Consider the following 26,884-nt stretch of genomic DNA (forward strand, 5'->3'; position numbering starts at 1 on the left):
CGGGGAGGTTGTGGAGTCTCCTTCCCTGGAGACATTCAAAACTCGCCTGGACACATTCCTGTGTAACATTATCTAGGTGTTCCTGCTCCGGCAGGGGGATTGGACTAGATGATCTTTCGAGGTCCCTTCCAATCTCTAGCATACTGTGATACTGTGTGATACTGTGATCCTCAACACAAAAAGGACATGGAACTGTTGGAACAAGTCCAGAGAAGGGCCACAAGGATGATCAGGGGACTGGAGCACCTCCTGTATGAAGACAGGCTGAGAAAGTTGGGGCTGTTCAGCCTGGAGAAGAGAAGGCTGCGGGGAGACCTCACAACAGCTTTCCAGTATCTGAAGGGGGGCCTATAGGGATGCTGGGGAGGGACTCTTCATTAGAGACTGTAGCGATAGGACAAGGGGTAACGGGTTAAAACTTAAACAGGGGAAGTTTAGATTGGATATAAGGAAGAAATTCTTTACTGTAAGGGTGGTGAGACACTGGAATGGGTTGCCCAGGGAGGTTGTGAATGCTCCATCCCTGGCAGTGTTCAAGGCCAGGTTGGACAGAGCATTGGGTGAGATGGTTTAGTGTGAGGTGTCCCTGCCCATGGCAGGGGGGTTGGAACTTGATCTTAAGGTCCTTTCCAATCCTAACTATTCTGTGACTCTATGATTCTATGTGAACATGGCTCTGCCCAACTGAAAAAAAGCAGCCAGCAGAAACTGGGGACTGCCCTTTCTGGGAGATGAATGAAGAAGGAGCTAGCAGTTCTTCAAAATCTGATCATGTGGACACAAGTCTGAGATTAATCTTACTCAGCTTGGAAGCAGCCAACAAGGCATACTCCAGGATATCAAGTTCAAACTTCTCTAGAGGGCCTTCCTGTTCCATAGAAGAAGAACCATCCACAGTGCTGTGGTTTAAGCCTATCTGGCAACTAAGTACTATGCAGCCACTTACTCACTCCCACGCCCTGCAATAGGATGGGGAGGAGAAACACAAAAACCAATAAAACCCGTGTGTTGAGATAAGAACAGTTTAATAATTGAAACAAAGTAAAATATAACAACAATAGTAATAATAAAAGGAAATATATACAAAAAGGAATAAAACAAACAACAACAACAAAATTAACAAGTAGTGCACAATACCATTGCTCTCCACCCACTGACCAATGCTCAGCCTGTCCCCAGTCAGTGATAAGCAGCTCCCAGCCAACTCCCCCCAGTTTATATACTGGTCTTGATGTGCTGTGGTATGCAATACCCCTTTGACTAGTTTGGGTCAGGTGCCCTGTCTCTGTTCCCTCCTGGCTTCTTGTGCCCCTCCTCATTGGCAGAGCATGAGAGACTGAAAAGTTCTTGATCAGGGTAAGTGCTACTGAACAATAACTGAAACATCGGTGTGTTACCAGTGTTGCTCTCAGGCTAAAGCCAAAACACAGCACTGCACCAGTTACTAGGAAAAACCCCAAAACTCTATTCCTGTATGAAACCAGGACATACAGAAACAACCTGCAAAAGGTTACAGGGAATCATTCAGGTCAGTAACCAACACTTCTTGTGAAAGAGCACAAGATGTAGTGTCTTCCATACTGAACACCTAAATTAGCCTGGTGTTCAACCTAACATCACCTCTGACCTGAGTTTCACAAAGGATTGCAAAATTCTCTAATGGAAGACAGCGTTTTCGAAATAGTCTTCAGATAGCCTCTCTAACTGTCATAATTTTCTGCAACCAAACACTTTCTTCTTACTGCTCCCTGGAACACAGTCCTGGAATGGGCAGTGTCTGGACAAGAGAAACACCCACCGCTTACACTTCCTTACAAGTCAGTTAGCACTCAGAAAACAACCTTGCAGCACTGCTAGTGTCCCTTGCACCTCTGTTTCTGCATACGGTTAACTCAACAGTTACAGTGAGCACAGATAAAGCCCTCCATGGCATAGACCAAAGCCTGTATTTTATAATATTTTCAGCCAAACTTAGTGAACTACAAGTGTGGCAGGAAAACCCCAAGGTAACAAGGTGTTTGAACAAACAGTGTTTTTACTGCTTGCCCAAATCAGTCCCTTCTGTTCTTAAAGCCAGGACCAAGACCTGTTGCCCCATATCACAGCCACCAGCACCAAGAGTGATACTTCAAGGCTGGGATGCCAAGCAGCCAGAACAGCCACACACACAACAGAAAGGATGGTGAATGCCCTTACCATGCCTGGGAGTGTAGGGTGATCTAAATATGAGTATCTTAGACCACACCTAGACTTCTATGTCCAGGTCTGGGCTACAGGAAAGACAACACGATCAATATCTGCTGAGCAAGTTTAGCAGAAGGCCACCAAAAAATAATTCAAAGTTATCACGGGCTGACTGCTATGTTGACTGGACATTCCTAGCATAGTTTAAGGCCAGCCTATAGTACTGCACTGCGCTGCGCTGCACTACACTAAACTGCACTGCACTGCACTGCCCTGCCCTGCATTCTTGCTCAGAAATCCCGGCTGGCAGCCTACTGCAACCCCCCTACCTCCTCTGCCTTAGGGAAGAAAGTCCCCTCCTCTCCAGCGACTCCTCTCTCCCGGTTCCACACCCCCATACGGACCACCACGGCTTCATTTAAACCTTCCTCCTCCTCCTCCTCACCCATATACCTTCCTTAGCAACAGTGCTGTGTTCCCCCTCAGTCAGCCGCACTGGCGTTCAGGTTAGCTCAGGTGCGGCACGCTGGCCCCGGTACCTAGCACCTATGGACTGGAATGGCTGGGCCGACACAGGCGCGCGGGTGAGGTGCTTGGGACACCCGCGGATGTGCACGGGCCTTCGCGCTCCCCTCGCCCTCCCGGGCAGTCGTTGGGATGCAGCCGCAGCCCCGGGCACGCGGCGGCGCCCGCGGTCGTTGGGTTGTGGCGGCTGGGGACCCCGCGGTGCAGAGCGGACCGCGGCCACGCCGCTCGCCCCGGCGCCGCGCAGGCTCCTCCCTTCGCCCCGCACCGTAACCCGGGCCGGCTGCGGCGGCGCAGGGCGCTCCGCTCGGCTCCTCACCGCCGTGCCGCCGGCACCTGCCCGGTCCTGAGCGGCGTGCCCACGGCACCGAGTCCCGGCGGCGGAGGCCCGGGCCGCCCGGCCGCTCCTGCCCGCTCCCCTAGGCCCCCCGCAGGGCCGCGGGAGCCCCTCGCTTTGTCTCCAGAACCGGCCGCCGGAGCCGCTCACACGGATGCGAGATCCGGTAAGCAGCCGTCGCCTTTCCCGGGGAAGCGCGGGGCAGGCAGCTGGCGGAGCGCTGCTTCCATCCCGCTGCTTTGCGCCAATGGTCCCTGCGGGCAGAGGGAGAAGGGGGTGGCGCCGCGCTGTGCCGTGCCGTGCCGTGCCCCTTCCGGGGCCGGGGAGCGGTGTGAGCCGTGGCCGGTACGAGCTCCATCAGCCCTGCTACCTTGGTGAATGTCCCTGGTGCGTGATCACCCCGTCCGGTCCCCGCCCCGGTGTCAGGTGCCGCGATCCCGGGAGGCCTGTTGGAAATTGCCCTCCTCCCGGCAGGGCGGAACTTTGTATGCGAGGAGCTTCGGGCATGTGCGTGCTGGGGAGAGGAGGATGGTGCGGGGATGCGGCGGGGGCATCTCGGTGTCACTTCGTGCGGGAGGCGAAAGCAGCGAGTCCCGCTGGGCAAAGCTGCGGGTTTTACTGCGCCCACGTAAAGAGGTAATGATAGGTAGTGTGGTGGGGAGCAGAGCTCGGAACGTTATCCTGTGTCAGGGAGAAAGCAAACTCAGAACAGCACTCTATTTTTAAGTAATTTCCATATATTTGTGAAAGATCAGCATCAAAACTTAAAGTGAAAGAATGTAAAAATAAAACACTCGAGAAGAAACAGTGTTCGCTGGGCATCAGTAACTCTCACATAAGCTGTTTCTGCTCGAGTACCTCATTTTGCACCTACCTCTGACTGAGTGCAAGTGCTCTGAGAGCGTAATTCGCTTCTCTCACACATGGATGCACTGCCCTGTTTCAGAAGGGTGGCAAAAAGTAGCTTCTGGAAGAATTCCTCTTGGTTTGGAATTATTTTATTTAATATGCCAATGGTTCTGAATGCTTGTCTGAGAAATCATGGGCAGGAAAAAGCCACCTTTTACTGAGAACAGAAAGTGGTGAGATTATGAAGTCTTGGATGGACTGTCATTCCCAAGGAATTAATTCCTCTGGCAAAGGCCAGCCTTGAGAAAGTTCTGTCTTCACAGTAGCGGATTTTCTCCTTATTGCAGGCTGAAGAGCTTGACTGTCCAAAGCTGTGGCTGGCATATATTTGATAAATTGCCTTAGACCATCAGGTCCTAGAAAATAGGATACAGACTCGGAACTTCATTAAATAATCTTAGGAGAAGGGAGTCCAGGTTTGTTGTTATGGGTGTTGCAGAAGCAATGTATTGTATTACTCTAACAGCTGGATTTTCTGATATACTAAACGCATTTCTGCCTGGTATATTGCATGTTTATTTATACCTTTAGGTGCTAGTATTGACAAGCCCAGAATTTCATGGATCACAGGAGAGCGTAGGAAGCATTCCTCTCAAATCCTGTATAATTCTGTAGGTGAAAAAAATCATGCTTACATTTCTTTAATGGCATTTTAAACGGCTGTAAGTGCAGGGGGGTTGTTTTGTAGTATAATGTTTAAAAACAGGGTTCAGTGTCTTGATCAATCTTGCAGTCATGTGTATTATTAATATTGCTGTGGGGTTACAGCAGAGGCATTTCTCATGTGTTTTTTTTTATGTGTATGAAGTATGTTCAAGGTCAGGCCTTCAGGCATTTCCTGGAAGTTAATTACCAAGCTGAGGAAAAGTATAGCTCAAGGTGAGGGGCATCATGAACTCTTCAGCTGCTGAGGGAGTGGCAAGGTCACTTATGCATGAACACACAGAGCACATGCTGTATAAAAATAAATATTTGGTCTCTGCTGGACTTGTATGCATAGGGGGCTATTTTTTTTTTTCTCTTCTTATCTAATTCCTGAGATTTTATTTCTGTATCAAAGGTTACATTTCAAGTTTGTGTTCTGAAACTTAGTTTGCTGCTGTGAAAGTCTTTGTCTATATCGTTTTAATAAATATTAAAGATTTAGATTGCCATGCCAGAAAACAAATTTTCTGGCCATAGTTTCCATTATAAATAGAAGTATTGGTCCATTAAATCAAATTATCTTGCTCATAAATTTCGTGAATGATTCGTGTGTAGTGGCCTCATACTGTTGTTGCATTGGCATCCCTGTTACAAAAATCCGGCATTTTCAGTTTTACATGGATGGTGATACCTTGTGGTAATGCTGTGAGTCAGGCACCTGCTCAGACACAGCCCATTGACTACCATTTCCTACTGGCAGTTCTAGATGACTCACAGTTCAGTGCAACATGGAACTGCATTAGGGAAGCTGGGGCTCAATGTGCAAAGCGTCTTCCTCTTTTAGCATCTCTGAACCACTGTTGAAAGGCCTTCAGAGATGTCTAGGTCTTTCCATTGATACAGAATGGGGCTTGGCTAGGCTGCAAAGGTCACTGGAATCATCCTGAAGTGATAAGCAAATAATTCTTCAATAAGCTCAAAAATAGTCTGTGCAAAGCTGCACTGGGATAAATAGCCTGTTGGCCAGCCTGTGCTCAGCTTCGACATTCTGGGTAATTCAACTAACTTTCAAGCAGCCCTGTGAGCTGACTGTGTTACAGTCAGTGCTGCTATAAAACACATGCTTACCATTGTCACTCTTAGCAAATTACAAGAGATGAAATATTATAACTATCCAAGGGGGGGGGGGGGGGGGGAATTTGTCTAAAGTGCACTGTATTCTTCTCATAGAGCCTGACATTCCTTTTCCCCCATCTGCTCATAGCATGAGAAATCCTGAATCACCTAGGACAGGGAAGGAGGTCAGAGACTTCATTATGAAACCAACTAACTGTGTTATCTTACTATAAGCATCATATTGCAGAAACATGCCAGATTAACTGGTAGTTATTTGTACTGGTTGACCACATTCCATCCTTTGGTAACATAGTTATTAGCTTTTTGCTTGCACCTTGCTTACTCAACTATTAGTGTACAAAATAGTCAGAATCCATTGAACTAATGCCCCAGATTAGTTTTTGTAGATTTGAGACCACAACACAAGCTTCATTCTTTCTAGACAATTTAATAGACTTCAGATGAATGTGAATTTGTTTGGGGGCTTTGAGCAACCTGGTCTAGTGGAAGATGTCCCTGCCCATGGCCAGGGGGCTGGAACTAGATGATCTTTAATGTCCCTTCCAACCCAGACCATTCTATGATTCTATGTCAGAAATGTCAATTAATTTTACTTCTCCTTTTCTTGTTGCCTGCATTTTGAACCATAAGGAAGTAAGGCAGAATAGGAATTTTCAACAGATTGCACAAGAAATGTATTATTGCAGCCAGTTATTGACCCAATTAACAAATATCCTTATTAGAGGTTATAGAGTATGAAAGTGTTATAAAATTAAGTAGCAAATATTTCCAGAAGAACCATTACCTTTATAGGAAGAACCGGAAGCTTCTTAACCCTTTTTTATTCTGGAGGGTCTTCGTCTTTGTGGGGAAATAGGGTTACAGGTAGAAAAATCTGTGAAATCATGCTTTCTACATTTCTTGGAAGTCTATGAAGCGTTGCAGACCTCTGTGCTGATTTTAGCCTCTCATTTGTTTCCCTTAGCAACACAGCTGCTGGTCTTTATCTTGGAAGTCAGTTTTATCAGTGATGTTGTGTATTGCAGGTATCTTTTTTTCAGTATTTCAGCTAAATCATCAAAGGATAAATTACGTTACAACAGCTATTTCTTTTATTTCTGCCCTCTTCTGGTTTACTGTGCCTTGGTACACTAATTTTCATGCGGGATTGCTGTGGACTTCCTAAAGGAAGGAAAATGACGCTGTTTATGTCACGTCTAGAACACCTTTTTAGTGGGTCACTGTCAAGATGCTGTTCTATATTGCATAAGTATATTTCAGTGACTGCTGAAAAGGCTACTGCTTGTAATCCAAGACGTTCTAACATCAGTGATACTTTATCCATTATCCTAAAAATGCTTTTCTGCTGAAACTGAATGGTGTTAACAAAAAAGGGACAGGGAGGGACTGTGTTTTGTTTTGATACAAGAAACCACAAGAGAAAGAACTTTCAGCAGTTCACAGATGAATGTTTCAATGTTCAGTGATTCTAGTCTGTTTTTAGCATATTCTCTTAAAAGTGACTGATATCTTTGTAGACAGAGCATATTAATAAATCTGGTAGAGAGCCATCACCTATGGGTACAGCTCAGATGCATAGGGTTATGTTGTAGCAGCACAAACATACTAGATTTTGACTTCAAAACAGTCTGCATAAAAAATAAATGAGAAAATAGGTGGAGTCAGAGGTCTCCTCTGTGCTCTGAAGCAATGGGAAAAGCCTGTAGGTTCTACACTCATATTCTCTGTAGCAAGTAAAAGACAGGATCTTCCATGTGTCATTTTGGATGTTATCTGTATATTGTAGTGGTTTATCAGTCTCAGCTGACCCAATAGCAATATAATTTTATTTCTGTAGCTTCTTAATGCAGTAATGTTTGTATCTGTTCCAAAAGGAAAACTGTCCATAGAAAACAGCCAGTCAATGATATTCAAGTGGCTACATTAACTAACTGAAATAATCCAAATATTTGTACAGCAACAATAAAAGTGTTCAGATAATTGGTATAACTTTTTAGCTATAAAAAAAATAGACCCTTATGTCACCCACAGTTTCTGTAGGTGAAAATACAGCTCAGTTTTGTGAGGCAAGATACAGCACTGCATGGCGTAGCCATATAAGCAAGACTTGGGTTTGTCAGATCTGCACGTGGAAGATCTCCTCTGCACCTGATTTCTCCCTCTCAGTACCCAAAGCAGGTGAAGATGCTATTGTTGACATGCTGCAGACACAATCTGCAGAGAGACCTGTGGGCAGCGTGCTGGGAGATGGGTGAGTCTGGGCCTTCACAGTAGGTGAACAAGAGGATACAATCTTGACCCACTTCTAAGAAAGATGATTGTATAGCTTGGCATCTGTCTCTGGGAATTAGTAGAGCCTGGGAGGAGGTCTTGGCTATGTTTTTTAAATGGAGTCGTATAGCTACGGGGCAGTGTTATGAACTGTTACTGAGACAGGCGTTTCTACAGGCAGGTTTAGTAGCTCTTACTATGAAGAACAACTTCTCCATTGAAAGATGTGGGGTTCTCAGCAAGCAGCTCCTTGCGGTGCTTCTTTGCAATGAAAAACCATTCTGTTGGTTTTGTTTGGTTTTTTTGTTTCTCTGCACAAGAGAATGATTTTGCCATGACATTCAATGCTTTGTTGTTTTTTCCAGAAGAGACTACTTGCTATACTAGCTGAATCATTTGCTGTAGCAGTGAACAGTTGTTTCAGGAAACATGTTGACAGATGAACATGCTGTTTCCTTTTGGAGAGAACCAGCAGAAGGCAATTTTCTATTTAGGCTGTTTGTTAGCAGATTTTATGTGAAGACCAAGTGTGTGTATAAATTCCCGTGCGCTGTGCCAGTATATGGCCTGGCATTTCAAAAAGAGCTGAATGAGTTTGGTGCCTGCATTTTTAACCTATTTTTCACCAAATTGACTTGAACATTTCAAGGTACAGAAGTACAAGTGTCTGCATCATGGGAGACATTGGCCTGAAACAGTCCTTTATCTGTCAGTCACTGACTGACACTTTTATATTTTGAGACACATCTAAATTCTAGGATTCTATAATCATCACACATAGAAAAATGGATTCTTACTGTTTTAACTTCTCATGACAATACTGAAGTAACCTTTTTCTTACAGTGGGCTAAATGCAGAGTAGTGCTGTCAAGTAGTTTATAAAAAGCAGAGCTATGCCACATTTTATCTCGTATATTAGCAAATATTTCTCAGTATTAGGGTTGGGATCCTTATGTATGAACTGAAGTGAATGCTTTTGGTGGGAACCACATCTGGGCTTTACATTCCATGGAAATATAGAACAAAAGGATGAATATTTCTAAAATAATCCACTATTTAAAAATATGCAAAGAATAAGTCATTGCTAATGCCCTAGGTCCCTGTTATTCTTAACAGAACCTAAGATTTGAATCAAAATGTTCTTTGGAAAGTTTTACCCATGATGTCTTTAATGCAGTGTTTTAGTAAGACCAAGAGTCAAAATATTGACAAATGTTTCCAACAGCGGTGAAGTCAGTGTGTTACAACTAATTCCCTTGGTATTTGAAAATATGTTACAAAGGGGAAACAAAGTTTCAAAGTAACTAATAACAATGTTTCAAAGTAACTATTAATGAGTAACTCAATACTGAAATTTGGCAGTTACTTGTTTATAAATATAAAAATCTCTCTCAATATTTGAAAACGTCTTCTGAAAAACTGAAGATGGAAAAGCAGCCTCAAGATAATAATAAGTACTTGAAATTCAGTCCTCTTGCTGTACAGTCAGCTAGTTTCTGGAAGGTACTGGTACTCTGAGCTCCTCTTTGACTGTGTCTTCTCCAGCAAGTTTGAGCAGCACAGCTTGTGCTGGGGTACTACCAGTCACTGTGAGCATCCTTCGGCAGAGCATGGTCCTGCTTGGCTTCACTGTCTTTGCTGGTACAATCCACTCACATAGGTTATGCTGGTGAAGGATGTGTCATAATAAAGGGACATTTCAAAGCCCATCATAGGAATGCATGAAGACAGATAAAAGCTTTTTCTGCCCAAACTGTGAGCTGGCTTTACGCAAGCCATTGCAAACACAGAATGTGTAACATAAACAGTTCATACTGCACTTGAGTTAATAAGCCTTGCTGTGCAGCTATGTGTACCACATCTTGCTATCACAGAGCATAGTTATATAGCTTGAAAACTTAGCAGGGTCGTGCCTCTCAGGCTCCAAGCACAGGCAGAGAAGCTCATTTGTCCACATCCATCCTTCCTAACAACTGTTTGAAACATGCCAGCATGCAGCAAATTGTGAGGGCGTTGGGGAATTTGTGATGAATTATGACATTATACCTCTCAGAAAACCATGAGAGTTTGTGTATGCATTCTCCAGATCTTTTCATGCCACCTCTGTCTTACTACCCGACTCTTGAGGTACTCTATATGTCTTGATAGACATATTCTATCTTCATGCATTACTATTTGCATATACTTTTAAGTTAAAATTTCTCTCTCTGATTCTCACTTCTCTGGTACTTGGTACCGTGCTTGTTAGCCTGAACAGAAAAAACCACTTTCAGTGCCGTTTAAAATGCTGATTTTCTCACTTTGCTCTATTTCTTATAACTGAAAGCATCTGATTTAATCTAGCTGGATTTTGCAAAGCATTAACGCATAGTAAAAGAAGATGGATCATATAGGAAAGGGAATGTTCTTTGAGGATTTGTTGAGGAGTGCCATTACCAGTGAAATTGAGAAAGGTTTCTTAACTGTTGAAAGGATGTTAAATTCTTACATTTAATAACTGTCAGAAAAGATATAATTAGAAAAAGCTTGATTTGCATGCTAAATGTCCAGGCATTTCTTCTTAATCAGCATTACCTAAGTCCATCTAAGTTAGTTGGAGCACCTAAAACTGTAAAGCAGAAAAAGATGCATCTTTAGTCCTTGAATTTAGAACACTTGGCACTCTAATAAACTAAGAGAGCTCCAAGCTGGCGTTGTTTCTTATGGCCTGTGGTTAGGGTTGGAGTGTAGTTCACTGTGTTAGCTTAATTATTTTGTATGTTTGAATATAATTAGTTGTAGTTACACAGAGAGGTTTGGTATTTTGCTCTTTTAGAGTGAAATGTAAATGTTTTTCCAAAAGACAAAGAGAATGGCAATTCTTGTAGGCACTATACAAGCTCTTAGGGTGCATTTTCAAAGCCAGCTCGTATTGATCTAGGACATTACTGCCTCAGAAATGGGCAAGTCTGCTTGCTGGCTTCATGTTTCTGCCTCCTCCCTTGCATTTCAGAGTTTGAGATGGAAGTAATTAATTTTAAATTTCTATTTGTTTTTAATTTGGATCAGCTACAACTTGTCTTGAAGTCACTGGAGTCAACAAAGAGGAAGTACAAAGAAGTGTGGTGGGGGTAAGAGGAGCCCCTTGGCAGTGTCATGGCCTTCAACCAGCTGAAGGCGATTGTGAAGCTGCGCCATGAGGAGCATTATGCACAAAGGCATCCCGGGGAACTGACTGTGGTGGTGTTTTTAGTAAAGCTTAACTTTCTGCATTTTAATTGTTTATAATTCTGGCCAGTGTGTCTGCAGCGCAGTCATAATAGAGCCCATGTTCTTTTTAGTTTTAGGTTTTTTTTAATTATGCTGCCACCTGTAACAGCTAATATCTTTGATTTTTATTTGGCATTTTTGTAAAAGTGATACAAGTTCATCCTAGTATGTATTCTTTATCTGCAGTGTCTGGGTTTTAATGTGTTCCTGAAGCCAAATTTAAACAGTCAGTTTCCTCTTTTATTTGCAGTGATTCTTCTGCTAAGCTCCTGCACTGTGACAGAGCTTCTTCATCCTTTCAAAACTCTGACACAACTTTAAGGAAGTGTGATTTTTTGCTGTTACCAGACATCTCCTCTTTAAAATACCTGGTATTACACTTTGTTTTTCCTTATTATTAATACTTCTTTAGTTTTAAAAAATCACTGAAATCACATTTATAACTTTATATTCTTAAAGTCAATCAAAATGAGACATTTTTGCAGGTTAAGAGTTCCATGATGTCTCCCTGTGCCAGTTCCAAAAAGATTTTGGCTGGAGGATACCATAGGCTTCTTTATTAAAGGCCCAAAGCAAACCACCAATTAGTGGCTTTTGTGTTTCCCACTTGTTGCAGTAACATTTTTCCCCTTGCCTACCAGGAAGGTTGAAAGGTCCAGGTGAAGTAATAGCTGAATGAAGCATGTGATCCATATCCCATGCCCTTCGTTGGAAAGCATCTCAAGAGCATTCTCTTAAATGTTTATTTCCTCACTAGATTTTGGAGAAAGTCAAAGCAGTTTTCTTGCCCCAAAGCTGCTAACTGAAATAGAGAACTGAATAGAAATACATTTCTTCTTTACTTTTGAACATTTTTTTTTTTAATATATAAATACAATTCTAGAATATTTTGCAGTTGTCATACTTGAGCGTACTCTAGACCAAACCCATCCTTCCATTCAGCTATTTTAGATCTCCTTTTGTAATTGTTATTCCCAAGACACACAGAGCATATGAATGCAGGGTCTCTTCTGCAGGGGCAGAAGGCTAATGTGAGCTCTGCACTGGGCAAGCTTTTAGCCCTCTCCTTTCACAGTCTACCGCACCTACAGCGGCTCAGTTGAAGAAGGGTTTCAGGTGGAACTAGGCGTAAGGCAGTAGGTTTCTTGTATAGGCTAAAGCAAAAAAAAAAAATAACCATTACTGTGATCCCCTGAGGTCTTCCTACAGTTCATGAATAGGCAATGAATAGGCTCTTCCTCCAAGGTGATCATTTACACCAGATCTCCATGATATAAAATTAAATTGTTTAGAGAACTGTTTCTATTGGCACTGCAACCACAACTAATGTTGATGTCTTGGGCATATATGACATGTTCCATTTTTTTGTCACAAGCTGTGCAAGGATTTTTAATACCTTAATTTCAATACCTTAATTTCAAAAAAGCAGGTCTTGAAATTGAATTCACAGACCTGTGACATACCTGATGATGAAAATAAAAATCCTGAAAGTGGAAAACATGGATATAAAGTCAAGCAAGAATATATTTATTGAGACTGGGAGGTCGTACAGAAAAGTGGAGGAAGAATGATTTAATAATGCAGCATGAGAATACCAGTAAGGGCTTTTACAAGTAAAATAGGATGATTCTGATTATTTCAAAGAAAGTCTATTACTGAAATGGATTCAATGTCCCCTGTAATACTTGCACTGATGGTTAAAATTAATGACTGATCTAATAGATACTGTTAGTTTTTTTTTGAAAAAATAAGGAAGACCCAAATACAGAAATCAATACTTGGGAAACGCAGCCAGCTAAAAACACATTAGGGTTGTTTTTCTCTAACCCAGAGTCCTCTAGCCTCTAGAGAGAGATGTGCTGAGAAAATATCTTTGCTGAACCCACTCTTTATGCTTTTATGAAAGCATAAAGCATATTTCATATTCATTGCAACATATAAAGTGCCTTTGACATTCAGGAGCAAATCTGTTTAGATTGAGTGCACATAAGTGAAAAAAAGAAACACATTAAGAGCTTCTTTTTCATATTTCCAGTGTAAATTAAATAATTAATTTGCCTTTCACAGTTGGGTTTTTATTAATTTTTTTCTGATGGCCACATGTCTAAATATTTGTCTTCACTCTTCAGAGCTGTGCAGGGAGCAATTAATATCAGTTAGCTCACTAGAGTTCACTGTATTTTGAGTGTTGTTGAAGTCAGGAACACATGGTGCTTGAAGTATTTCTCTGCTTTACTTTACTGGTATGAGTTTGTGCTCAGTTTAATTACAGGTTTAGCAGAAAAAAAAGATGCCAGATTCACACTGTTTATAATTGTGTTTGTCAAAACATAGTCTTTGAACTTTTGAGCTTTTCACTTAACACTTGAAAGTTGGGGAGGTGTGTTAAGTTACTGTAAAAATTGTAAATATAACTTGTTATTACAGTGGATTTGAACATGTTATAATATTAGAACAAGTCAGCTAGTCCAAACTGTCCTGTAATCCCCTATGCATTCCCATTTTAAATTCTAGATGCCTGGTAAATTTTAGATTATTATTAAATATGCAAATACTGTGATAGTGAGGTTATGAGTAGGTGCAGGCATGAAAACTTACATGACATTTGAATGTAGTACTAAATCAGAATGACTTGCCTTATTTTTTCCAGCACATGACCACAATTATATATCTATGTTTCCCTTGGGCTGATAAACCCTGAGACAGCTGGCTGCAAATACTGAGTGCTGGATTCCCACTGCCCTTTGCAGTCAGATGGAGACTTTGGAGGAAAAGAGCAATCTCCTTGGTTTGCAGACAGAAAACAATATGGAACAATCATTTACTGTCAGCTCATTGGTATGTATTACAAAGAAATGCTTTAATGGCTGAGCACCCTCCCTTTCAAATAGGAAACAATTCAAAAGAGATGCTTAGCAGTGTTGGCTGTCAGCTACAAGGGTTGCTTCCTGCATACTGCCAGTTCCTCACACATTCTGCCTGATGGCTTTGTTGCAACATATTTTATTTCTATATATGTGGTTTATGGGTTTTCAACTTGCTTCAATGATCAGTTTTTTAAGAAGTTGAAATGAACATTTTGAATAGAAAGGAAAAATTTTCATCAGAGGAAACAACTTGCAGTTGCCAATTATTTAGCCACTTAAGAGGAAGTTAATTATTATAATAAACAGCTGTGCTTCTTCAGTAGTGTTAGTTCTAACTTCTTGGGCTGTAACTGCCTTGTTTGAAACTGGAAATGAACATTTGAAGTGAACTGTTGACTGAGCAGGGAAACTGACTGCTCTTTATTAGGAACTATACCCATCAGTCGTGTGATGGAGTCAGAGTATTCAGGTCCTCCATCAAATTATTACAATAATTTAGGACAGAATCCTGTAGAATTTCATGCATGGAGGTTTCTAAAGAGAACACATTTTGTGTTGCCTTAGATTTACTTAATTTTCTCTTTTTTTTTTTTTTTTTTTTGATTTGAAGATTTGGGAAGGGGGTAAGATCACTTTTTATTTGTGATTGCAATCACTATTCATTTGCAATTAAGAAACATGTTGGAATGTTTTAACTGTTTTCCTGGTGGTGAAACCAATGCCTACTTTGAGAAAAAAAAAGCTAAAGATTACTATGCTCAGCTCTGGGGCCCCCAACAAAAGAAGGACTTGGACCTGTTGAAACAGGTCCCAAGGAGGGCCACGAAGATGATCAGAGGGCTGGAGCACCTATCCTTTGAAGACAGGCTGAGAGAGCTGTGCTTGTTCTGCCTGGAGAAGAGAAGGCTCAGGGGAGACCTTATAACAGTCTTCCAATACCTAAAGGGGGCCTACAGGAAAGCTGGAGAGGGACTTTTTACAAGGGCAAGTAGTGATAGGATGAGGGAAAATAGCTTTAAACTGAAAGAGGGGAGATTTAGGTCAGAAATTAGGAAGAAATTCTTTACTGTGAGGGCGGTGATACTTCACATAGGCTAAAGCAGGAGAAGCTTTGCCCAGCGAGGATGTGGCTGCCCCATCCCTGACAGTGTTCAAGACCAGGTTGAATGGGGCTTTGAGCAACCTGGTGTAGTGGAAGATGTCCCTGCCTGTGGCAGGGGGCTTGGAACTAAATGACCTTTAAGATCCCTTACAACACTAACCATTCTGTCATTCTATGATTTCCTTTGAGTTTCTTGAATAAGATCACTTACTGAAAGCAAAACATAACATCTGGTTCTGTTTGCCAAACTCTCTGTTCTTTTTCAGAAAAAGCTGGTAGCTATTCCTGACCATACAGACATCTCTGTGACCCCAGAAGAGAGAGTACGTGCCTTAAGCAAACTTGGCAGCAATATCACAATCAATGAAGATATCACTCCGCGTCGTTACTTTAGATCTGGAGTAGAGATGGAGCGAATGGCATCAGTATATATGGAGGAGGGAAACCTGGAGAATGCTTTTGTGTTTTATAATAAGTTCATAACGTAAGAAACTGTTTGTAGTCTTTACAGCTTATAATTCTGAGTAAACTGAAGAGCTGCAGTGAAAACAGGGCACACCTTTAGCTCAGGGGAAAAATGTTAAGTGTGTTCTTGCAGAATAGCTTTGTTCTCTGGAGATCTTTAACTAGAGGCTTTGTTGTAATTTTGTCTCCACTGTTAGTACACTACTCCTATCCATCTATTAACTGCCAGACGTGAACTAGCCTAATATACAGAAGTTTAAGTTTACTATACCAGGCTACACTATGAGCACTGCTTCCTACAGGTTATTCTGTATCTGTCAGCATGTTGGTAAAATAAAGTGCATGGCTTAAAAAACAATGGTTAGATAAAATTTCTGAGCCTTTAGTAGCTACGCCCTATGAGCTTCTGCTGGTCTTAAAGATGGTAGTATTGCACAGCACTTAAAAAACATGAAAAAATGGCTTTTTGCCTCATTTTAGTTTTCTTCCCTAAAAGGATTAAGTAAAATGTATTGCTGCTTACATGAATAAACACAAAATCCACAACGTATGTTCTTTGTATTATTATTTTTCCCATGCAAACCACCAAATCTGGAGAGCTTTCTTTGCAACTCTCAAAATAACCAGCTGAAAAATATATCAGTGGCAGATTTAAAACTAGATAGTTTTGTTATAGTATCGTTTGGTTTTCTTACTTCTGAAATGGGGTTTTTTGTATGTGTATTTTTAAATTTTTATAATGTTATACCTCTTTCCTCCTCCCTTATTTTCCTCATGCTTTGAAAACTAGACAAATTCTTTCTTAGTCCACTTAATTTTAAACATCTGTATCTCTATAAAAAGAGGGTCTGGAGGTGAACATCATACAAATTGCTGAAATAATGATAGTAGCTGTGTATTCCAAAGTCTTTGCAGCTGAGTATCGCCATACTTTAGATGCCAGGGTAAGTTCAGAACACTGCAGTTAGCTGTGCATCTTGGTCTGGTAAAAATAACTGCTGTAATGACAGTCTGTTCTGCATCCTGGACTTCCCATGTAAGATTTGGCATTTCCAGTCAGGATAGATAAAGACTGGAGAAATAGGATTTATTAACACTGACTAAGTGTATGGTGATTTTGAGAGCTATTTTTAGGTGCTGGCTGCTAGTTAGCCCTTTTTTAACCTAACCGAAATATGTTTAGATGTAGAAAATAATCTCCTGTCATTACCCTGTGTGTCCCATGCAAGTCTATGCAAGCATTTAAATGTTAGTTTAAACAAATGTGTAGAAACCTGCTCTGAGTCAACTGGAACTCAGCGTTCAACAGTTATGTGAAACTGATTTTTCTGCCAACATAAAAGTTCTTGTGAATGTTCCTCTAGCTATTGAAGTGAACACACACTTTTAATTTTCTAGGTTGTTTGTAGAAAAGCTGCCCAATCACCGAGACTATCACCAATGTGCAGTACCAGAAAAACAAGATATTATTAAGGTAGGGTTATGGTTTCTTGGCCTTTAAGAAATGTTTGCCCAGAATCTCTACCTATTTCTCAGCACTCCCAGTTCACACATACCCCATGGCAGCCACCACACCTCTTTTCACTAATGATTCATGTCCTTTTTTTGGTTTAATCACCTGATCATTATTGGAAATCACATTATCCATCTACAAAGTGAACAAGAATACTCTATGAAGAAGTTAGTAGATTGTTGGAAACCCAGGTACATCTATTTCTGAAAGTCTATATATTAACTCAACAGTACTTGGGTTTGATTCTGGTCCTAGTTACATGAGTAGATAATGGTCCAAACTGACTATTGCAAACAGGAAAAGAGAGATGTGTGGGTATTACTGGTGTCTGTGCAGTATTTGTTTACCCTGCTAAATAATCAAAGTATATTTTTGCTTGCTTTATTACCAAATATGTAGTTACTTCATACCAGATTTTTTCCTCCACTTGTGTATGAAGTAGTTTTACCTTCTCTTTTTTTTTAATTTCTAAAAGAGAATTTCAAATACAGTCTTATTCTGAGCTTAAACTATCTGGAATTGCCCAGTGAGAATTGTTAGAATAAGCATAAGTGCCCCTTGCTTGATGCTGCCATATTTGCATCCTTTCCCTACAGTTAAAGCTCAGTGGTGTTATATTCAAAGCTGTCAGGGTCCGACTGGGGAAAACCCCAGTGACGGAAATATTTCATTCGTGAACCCCAGAGTGAAACTAAGACACAAGCCAGGGCACGTAACAAAATCTGTCAGTTCGTTTATTATTAAAAGACAATTATTATAAAAAAGGAAATGACTATAAAAAAGATAGCGATAGGACAGATCAGAAAAAAAGATAGAAATTCATTCATAGCTCAGAGAGATGGCCACCACCATGGACCCAGTGGTGTCCTGAGGGTTCATAGTCACTGTCCTTGGTAATGGGAGTCCTCCGGGTTCTGTTGCTGGCATCAGAGGACTGTGTCCCCAGGGGCCCATAGTAGTCTTTGGAGGTGTGTGATTAGCTTTTTCCCCATTCATTATGAGGTGGGCTAAGTACCTCTGTTCTTAATGTCGCCTACTGCACATTCCTGGTGGACCAGTTTCACTGGCCTTTCAGCCAGCTTTTCAACTGGGTATGTCTGTCAGCTATCCTTGAGATAATGCGCAGCAATTCCTCACACCAGTCCTTGAGGTAATGAATGGAGGAGTATTGTCTCAGCTTCTCCCACCCATCTCTCAGATAATGGACAGTTTCTCATACCAGTTTTTGAGACAATGGAGAGTGGAGTCTGGTTTCAGTTCAGTCTCTCACAAAAGCCAAAATGCTTCATGTCAAATTTTTGACCTGTCTCACACAGTAGGGCACTCAGTAGGATTAAGCAAATGGTCTCTTTCCCTCTTTTCCCTACAGCCTCTAAATTATTTTGTAGTAGCCTCTGCATCAGTAGAAAACATGGGGCATTGTTTTTGTTTTACAAACAGGGGTGTCACGGGAAGCTACTTGCTGTCTCTGCAAATAAACATTTTTTTTTCTCCACCTGGAAATAGCTATATTTAGACATATTTCTGTCCATGGAGTCCCAGAGAAAACTGTGATGATCCTACCTGAAAGTTTGACTTGGCTTCTTTAATAAATTACACCTACAACAAAATGTTAGTCATCACACAGTTATTAAAGAAAACAGAGATAACAGATAGCAATCTAGAAAAGAAGGATTAATCTTGCATTGGGATAAGTAGTAGTCATGTCACATCTTTCACTGACATATAGCTTTATTGAAATCAGTGTACTACAGAAGTTTCATAATATGATGAATTAGTTCCTTTCTTTCCTGGGAGAAGATCAGTACCTTTTTTTTGGTTTTTGCTATTTTGTAATTTTAAGATCTGTATTACAGCTGAGTTTATTTTTCCAGGTGGTTCTTTTAAAAAGCAGAAAATAAACTTATCTCTCTTTCTTCCTCATCCCACCCCAAAGAAATTGAAGGAGGTTGCATTTCCACGGACAGATGAATTGAAGAGAGATCTTTTAAAAAAATACAACCTAGAATATCAAGAATACATGCAAAATCAAGTAAGTTTTATATGCTTCTTAAATCACTGTCGGTATGAATTTTTTCCTGTCATATAAAACGTCTTAAAAACGAAGCAGTAAAATGCCAGTTCTACAAGAACCTAATCATTTCACAGGCTGCTTAAAATGACTTCTCACTTCTCAGAATCTAACCAGTTGGTCATTTGAAAATAAATAATGCAAATGTGTGCTTGGAAATAAATGTGCTGTGGTACTTAATAACTGTCTACAAGTATCTAAATAGATCTTGGGCTGCATTCTGGTTCTGTTTTGTAAGAAGGGTACTGTTAATACATCTGTATGAGTATATGGAAAAAGTCCCTTAGCTCCTAATAAGTTCAAGTTTGAATTGAACCTGATTTAGTCTTTAAATAACTGGAAATACATGTGTCTTGTGTATTGAAGTCACTGAGAACAGGGTCTATAGTTTTAAAAGCTCGTCTTGGAAAGAGTATCTGGGAAAAAACACCTTTTTCTTTCCTTCCCTTAAAATTGACTCCATATTCCTGTCACTGAGCGGCTTGAGGCTTTCTTTCCTGCTCTGTTTTGTTCACGACACTTAAGAAATGGCTTTTCTGTGGGTTGTTTTTTTTTTTTTCATTTGCTTCTGAAGATGCTTGAAGTTCTCCTATACTGGGGAGGAGGAAGGGCTGTCGAAACCCAAAGCTTCCCTTGCAGTTTGTGGAACAGCAGGTGGCCTGGGAACAAGTGCACATAGGCCAGGGTGGAGAAGCCACCTAATGTGTCTAAGGCTGGGGAGGCTATGCACCAAAACCAGATTAAGCAATCCAGGGAAAGCTGAGGAAAGAAAGTAGCAGAAGAAATTTTTCCAAATAGCAACTTATCCAAACAGCAGCAACAAGCAACAAAACAGATAACAAAATGGATTATGAAATCTACCCAGAAAACTCATGTGTTCATAGATCTCTTATTGCATTAAAAAAATGCAAGGGCTTACTCTTCTGTCTAGTCTCTTTACCATCACTGTTCCGAAAAGTCTTGTTCTGATGACTTTATATATGGCAAATGAGGCCAGTGTTATAGCTGCTGAAGAAAAAAACAAAACAGCACGCAGCACACATATGCAGATTGGAAACTTCATGTTAGTAATTCCTTACTCTCTATATTTCTTTCCATATCCTACTGCATTTGGGGATATAGTTGTATTTGCCAGTTCAGCAAATTTCAAAAGACTTCATTTTTAATGACAGGATTTGGTGGTTTTATTAAACAATTAGATTGCTTCTTTCCCTTCATTTTTTTGTAGCTTTTTTTAGTGTTTTGAGAATGTCACTGGTTTTCATATGTTTCAGAACAAACGTAGAACTGAATTTCTGAAGAAACTAGAGCATCAAAAGCTAATAGAGGCAGAGAAGAAACGAATCGCGCATATGAGGCAACAGCAGCTTGAATCAGAACAGTTTCAATTCTTTGAGGATCAACTTAAGAAGCAAGAACTAGCTCGAGATCAGAAAATCAAAGAGAACATGGTTATGTCTGAACAGGTAGATGGAAGTACGCTATCTTGTATTTCTGTACCAGACAACAGATCCCTATCTACCGCACTGCTTCAAAAAAAAGAGGGAAGCAGCAAATCTGGCTGCGCTGGACATTCACCTCCAGTAAACCGGGTCTTAAAGCCAGCAGCTACTTTAAGTGCTGTTCAGAGTAAGTGCAGAGATTTTTCTTTAATTTTTTTTATCTGCCTCTTTGCCATTCATAACAGCCCACATATTGCATATGCCTACATATATATTCACCGTGAGGATGTCCATAGTGAAATAAGCATGAACCGGTTCATGTACACACAGCAGTTCCATATAGTTCCTTCATTTTAAGAGAGGAGATTAGTTGCACAGTTTCACATTTTCCATTTGAGTACCAATAGATGGATCTGGGGACTGAGCCTTAGTGTTCCTGTGTAATGAACTCCAAATCTTGCCACGGACTTCAAGAAAAGCAGAACCTGCAGTGCTTCAACCTGATAAGCCCTGGCCAGGGATGGTATCAGCTCACTGTCACCTCAGGAGCAGGGTAGTGGGCTTATTTTATGGGCTGGTGACCTCAATTTAGGGTGAAGTGATCGTGCTATAGATTTCGTCTCATTAGAAATCTGTGATTTGGGATTATAATTCTTTCGCTTTTACTAATTTCTTGTAACTTTGTATATTTCCTTATTTTAAGGAACTTCACTGTGTAAGCTGCAAATGCCTTTTTCTCTCTCTCTTTTTTACTTTCTTTTTTGTCAGCTCAATTGGCAGAAGCACTCAGAGGCGTCATTTTGCCCAGGGACCTCTGTCACAAATTTCTGCTGTTATCAGAGGCAAATACATTAAGAGGAATAGAGACATGTGGAATTCTCTGTGGAAAACTGGTACAGTTTAACCCTCACATTTATTTGGGGAAGACATTTGATAGTGTGTATTTTCCTGTAATGTCTTGACTTCAGAACAAAAGCAGATCTAAACAATTAGTCTTTAGTGTAACTAATTTCATATTATAAATTGAGTGGTCACTTCAGCAGTGTAGGCTTGCCTGACTGGGGAAACATCTGATCAAAGTACATTGCTGTTACAAAAGGTAGCAAGTTTTTCAGCTGTATGCACTGTACAATACAGGCTTTTTCTAGTACTTTCTCTGGCATTCATGTAAGGTAAGTGAGGTTTAGTTGCAGGACAATGAAATATAAAGACTGTTAAAATCTACAGGAGTCATCAAATTCATAACAGCACAACAAAAAAGAAAATCCCTCCCCCCATCAAGCTGTACTACATCTGATTTTCAAGCTGGGTTTGTTTGTTTTATTTTGTTTTGATTTTCCTTTGACCTAGATAACAATTAATGTCCTTTTAGATCAAGGAAGCATGCCATGGATGATGCTGGCATATATAGAATATTAAAGATGATGTGCAGGTGTATTTGAATCGTGTAAAGAGAAAGAATAGCAAGAGTAGTGATAAGTGTCACAGAAAATAATAATAGTATTCTCAAACTTCTTTTTTCATGTTATTTTAAAGGACAACCTTTTCACAGTCATCTCTGAGAACCCTGCAATACAACAATCTCGTGTTGTTACTACTACTACTCTGTATGTTTTCATGATAAAATGTTAAAGCATGTTTTCAGGTGCAGTAAGTCAGTATAGCTGCACTGGAATCAGCAGAGCTATACTGCTTTGGTTTAGCTGATAGGCTGACATCTTTCAGATCCTGATTTAGCATTTATTTATTAGTTCATTTTTTCAAACAGTCAATGTTTGTTTTACAGACACATAATGAATTTACTATCACCCATGTAATAGTGCCAAAGCAATCTGCAGGACCAGACTACTGTGACATGGAGAATGTGGAAGAGTTATTTGGTATTCAGGATCAGTATGATCTCCTCACTTTGGGTTGGATCCATGTACGTATGACTCATAGATTCCAGCTTTTCTATATCGGCTCTGCATACTATGTGGAAAAAAACCTTGGAAACAATAAACTGAAGAACTGGAATAATCCAGATTAATTTGCTTACTTAATTCTCATTGTTGGCATGTAAATGAGCAGTAATATTCTCCACAGATAAGTGTTTCTTAATGCAGTTGAGTTATCCTGATAACACAATGGGCCTGCATTTGCCAGTACAACTTCTGTTTATGTTGACCTAGGGGTATTTTATTACTTTCTAATGCCATTTATTTTCTACTGTATTCAAAAGGGGAGGGGAGGGAAGTATCGTGTTGTTTAAATTTTATATTAATTTCACTCTTGGGGATTTTGGATAGTCGAGTTATTTGCCTTTGTCTTGTGCTTCTTCATTCCACCTCTTTTCTCCATGATCAGAAAATTGCTTGTGCATCCGGTTGTGAATATGCCACCATAAATCTCGTACTGAAAAGCCACTCTAACAATGTAGAATCTGGTTTACAGAAACTTAAGAAACCAATGTGGGGAAGTACGGATGCTTTCACTTCTTACAAATTATTGTTCCTTCTTGAATGTATATCAACCTTGATTGGTAAGAAGTATTTCATGATGTTGAGTTTTCCTTTTTTTTTTGTAGACACATCCAACACAAACAGCATTCTTATCCAGTGTTGATCTTCATACTCATTGTTCTTATCAGCTAATGTTGCCAGAGGCCATTGCAATTGTTTGTTCTCCAAAGCATAATGAGTGAGTTCCAATTTTTCTAAGTAATATTTAGATATTTTCCCCTGCTCTTTATTGCAAAATCTGATCAAGTGCAAACAGCACATGTCATCTGGGATGAAGGGCAGGAATACTGTATTGTGAGTTTGCTTTCTTTAGATTGCTTAGACTTGCATTCCAATTAGTCTCTATGCACGGTATTGTTTATGGCTTCTCTCTCCTCCTCCTCCTTTCCCAGCCCAAGGTTTTAAATTTTATTTGTTTTCATACCCTGCTCAGTCAAGTGGTAGTGAGAGGAGCTGTTCTTCTGGAGACCTCAGTGTCAGTGCCCTACCACAGACCTAGCTTCATTCTGTCTGATGAAGGAAGTAGAGGGGTTAGACATATTTCTCTAGGATGAGCTGGAAAATGCAGTTTGGGGAGTAGAAGAGTAAAGATCACATTTTTTATAAAGTCCTATTTTTGTACTTCATAAAATACAAACAATAAGTTTCTGGAAAATAAATGAAAATATGTAAGTATTAATATGAAGGTTTATAATGGAACAGCTTGCCCAGAGAGGGTGTGAAGTCTACATCCCTGTAGATACTCAAAACCAGGACATGGTCCTGGGTAACCTGTTCAAGGTGATTCTGCTGAAGCCGGGTGTTGAGGTTCTGTAGAGGTTCCTTCCATCCTCAACAATTCCATGATTCTCTTTTGGAGTGCTTGGCACTTCAAGACCCCAGGGCTAACTCAATTTTTTAGATGGTGTGTTGCTTCAGCCTTCCTTTCTGGCCTTCCACTTTTGTAGATGACTTCTGTGAATCCCATTCTGCTTGCCTAGTTTCCTATATGAGCCATTCAGGTAGCACAGCTCTAAATACAGGTTGAGTGACAAATGCACTAGGCCTTGTAACCTAGAGTACACCTGCATACCTTTTCAAAACTCTGGCCTTCCAAACTTCTTTCCAAGTTTATGCTGATACTCTCTAACCAAATGGAACCTGTTACTAGTATCTGTAAGATTTGTCAGTCAGGTTCTGTCCTGAAGCTAGCAGCTCTTTTCAGAAGGATGTGGTTTCTGACATTTTAGTCAACACTCAGTTTTAGGTCATACGTATGCAGCAGTGCATTTTGTAGTACTGTGTGTTGCTTAATTACCCGAGAGTGGTGAGGACATGTACTCTCACCAGTCATTTACACAGCTAGCTGAAATGCTGCTCTATTTTAAAGTTGTCCCTCTACAGTTCAGTGAGTGAAATGCAATCCAGAGCACCTAAGTTTCTGGTTTCTATCTTTCTGCGTGAACTAGCCTCAGCCCTTAGCAGCCTAACATGCCTAATGGGAATAGCTCCAGTACTGTAATTTCTTTTTTTCAGTCTTCCCTTCCCCTTATCATGTCATGAATACAACTCCTCCTGATTTCAAATACTTTTATGTATCCAACTCAGCCTTGGCTCCTGTGTACCAAAGGTCATTGAGTACCCCTCTGTTGTCCTTCTGTTAAGCTAAGCAATTTGCATGTGAAACCTTGAACGTGTATTATGGGAGCAGTATGTAACAGGAATTTCATCTTTTGCTTTCCAGCACCGGCATCTTCAGACTCACTAATGCTGGCATGCTAGAAGTTTCTGCTTGTAAAAAGAAAGGTTTCCATCCACATACAAAGGACCTTAGGTTATTTAATGTAAGTATATAATCCAGCATGGTTTTGACTATTCAAATTCTTGCCCATCGTTCTGCTGCAAGCAGAAACCGTATGTGTTTCAGGTTAGATTTCTTTATAGTTTTTCCTCCATGTTAATAATTTGTTACCCATAATTCCTTCATTGCCCATAATTTTCCACTGGCTTGTCAGTAACTACCATATCTTTTAATGTTTTAATTAGCATAGTATGCTATATCTATAGTATGGTTAGAATGATCAGAAATGGCACTGTCATCCAGAAGAAAACAATTTTCACTGTTGAATAATGAAGACTTTCTTTCTTAAGAAAACTCATTCTCCCACTTCATATGCAAAACATCTCATATAGCTCAAATAAAAATGATCAGATACAGAGAAGTAATGCTGAAAAACATTGGAAATTATTTCTTTGTTGAAGGACTCTCAGAATATCAATATTACTCCTCAAAAGGAGGAGAAATTGGGGTTGTTCTCTTATTTTATCATTGACTGTAGGGATAACGAGAAGGTCATCCAACTCTGAAAAAATATACAACTTCTTTTTCCAAATGGGCTCTTTTCAGTGACCCTTTACAGACTTAGTTCATTAATGAAATTACTGCCCATTTGAGCTGATTTATAAACATGAGACCCACTGCTGGTATTGTATATTGAACACAAATATCTTTTCAAGTACAACCCCTAAAACACATGGATATTCCAACAAAACCAGTGAGATCACAGCCTCTAAAGACACAATCTAGTCCTAAATGCTTAAAAAAAAATCCACTACATGGGCAGACACATCTGAAAACACTGCAGGAGAACAACAGTGCTCACATATTCCTTGCTGCTGTCCCCCATCACCTTTTCTAATGCAGCACACACCACCTTCCTTCTCCATTTGAGGTATCCCACGCTGTGATACCTAAACGATCGCACAGAACTATAATCTGTTTCACAGGCTAAACCCTGAACAATATTATCTTTAGAAATTTATTTCTGATTGGATGTTGTAGTCCTTGCTTTATTGAGCATTCTATACCTGTGATGGTCGGGTTTGCCTGTCAACAGGCACAGTGACAGGTAGAGTCAAGGCTGGATAGATAGGCATAGTATTAAGCAGGCTCAGAAAATGAAAAAGAAACCATAGCCCTCTTATGCTGCTTTACTGAAAATTATTTTTGTGACTAATGGTTTGACTTCTTCTGCAGCCATGTTCCCATGTGGTTGGGAAAGACATAAAGATCATTGTGCTGGATCTGAGGTGATACAGATGGACAATCACTATGTTACTGTACAAATGGCCAAAACAGAAAAATGGATCCCTGTTTTTCCTACATTTTCAGAAATGAATTTTATATTTATACATTTTAGATTGAATGGTTTGATATTTATTGCTCTAGCCTGTTTCAGAGTTATTTTGTTGCTCCTTCAAGATGGATTTCAGCGGCATTACCTCTGAATCTGGAAACATCTCACCTATAAACCACAATAAAAATAACTTCAAACAACAGTAACTGTGTTGAAATAAATAATGTTTCTTCTGTCACATGTTGGCATTAATTGCTTTCTGAGAACTAGAGATTTTTAACAGTGGTTGGCTTTTTGTGACCTCTAGCTACTTGTATCTCTTCACTGCTTCAGAGTCTTTGCATTGTATGTAGTAGAGACAAATATAATATTTTGGGTGATTTTTGGGTTGGTTTCTTTTTTCATCCTTTTCTCTGTCACATCCTTGTATAGCTCAACTCTTGGCTAAGTTATTAACAGAAAATACTTAGGAAAACACAAGTCCTTTACCTGACAGCTGGGCATCATCACATCTTGAAACATGAGAGATACATCAGAGTCCCCTGGAGAA

The 26,884-nt window shown here is 40.2% G+C and overlaps 3 protein-coding genes across 6 annotated transcripts in view; 1 reads left to right on the plus strand and 2 right to left on the minus strand.

Annotated features, from left to right (window-relative positions):
- The window catches only part of ANKRD22 (ankyrin repeat domain 22), a 34,278-nt gene extending 31,665 nt beyond the window's left edge, over window positions 1–2,613 (minus strand). The window contains exon 1 of one of the 2 annotated variants that reach the window (XM_062606836.1): window positions 2,514–2,613. In XM_062606836.1, the coding sequence (XP_062462820.1) occupies window positions 2,514–2,582 (69 nt within the window). In that variant the 5' untranslated portion in view covers window positions 2,583–2,613. Of the gene's footprint in view, window positions 1–2,196; window positions 2,418–2,513 lie in introns of those variants that run through there. The other variant, XM_062606838.1, reaches the window with a different exon arrangement.
- LOC134157615 (dapper homolog 3-like) overlaps window positions 1–3,909 on the minus strand; it is a 20,621-nt gene extending 16,712 nt beyond the window's left edge. The window contains exons 1-2 of the mRNA XM_062606731.1: window positions 3,905–3,909; window positions 2,638–3,398 (exon numbers count right to left, since the gene is read on the minus strand). Coding sequence (XP_062462715.1) covers window positions 2,687–3,398; window positions 3,905–3,909 — 717 coding nt within the window. The 3' untranslated portion in view covers window positions 2,638–2,686. The remainder of the gene's footprint in view (window positions 1–2,637; window positions 3,399–3,904) is intronic.
- Window positions 3,062–26,566, plus strand: STAMBPL1 (STAM binding protein like 1). 3 transcript variants are annotated; one of them, XM_062606815.1, is made up of 12 exons: window positions 3,131–3,212; window positions 11,508–11,628; window positions 13,908–14,095; window positions 15,493–15,710; window positions 17,090–17,165; window positions 19,141–19,236; window positions 20,550–20,904; window positions 21,486–21,610; window positions 22,504–22,641; window positions 23,284–23,396; window positions 24,942–25,041; window positions 26,235–26,566. In XM_062606815.1, exons 3-12 carry the CDS (start codon window positions 14,012–14,014, stop codon window positions 26,289–26,291), a joined length of 1,362 nt encoding a protein of 453 aa, XP_062462799.1. In that variant the 5' UTR covers window positions 3,131–3,212; window positions 11,508–11,628; window positions 13,908–14,011; the 3' UTR covers window positions 26,292–26,566. The 3 variants fall into 3 exon arrangements, with proteins under 3 accessions (XP_062462798.1, XP_062462799.1, XP_062462800.1); XM_062606814.1 differs by lacking the exon at window positions 11,508–11,628 and having other exon boundaries at window positions 3,062–3,212; XM_062606816.1 differs by lacking the exons at window positions 3,131–3,212; window positions 11,508–11,628 and adding an exon at window positions 12,688–12,854.
- The last annotated feature ends 318 nt before the right edge of the window (window positions 26,567–26,884 follow it).

This window comes from Pezoporus occidentalis, unplaced genomic scaffold, assembly GCF_034315485.1.
Source record: "Pezoporus occidentalis ecotype Australia unplaced genomic scaffold, CSIRO_AGI_Poc_V1 ctg98, whole genome shotgun sequence".
Taxonomy (NCBI): Eukaryota; Metazoa; Chordata; class Aves; order Psittaciformes; family Psittacidae; genus Pezoporus; species Pezoporus occidentalis.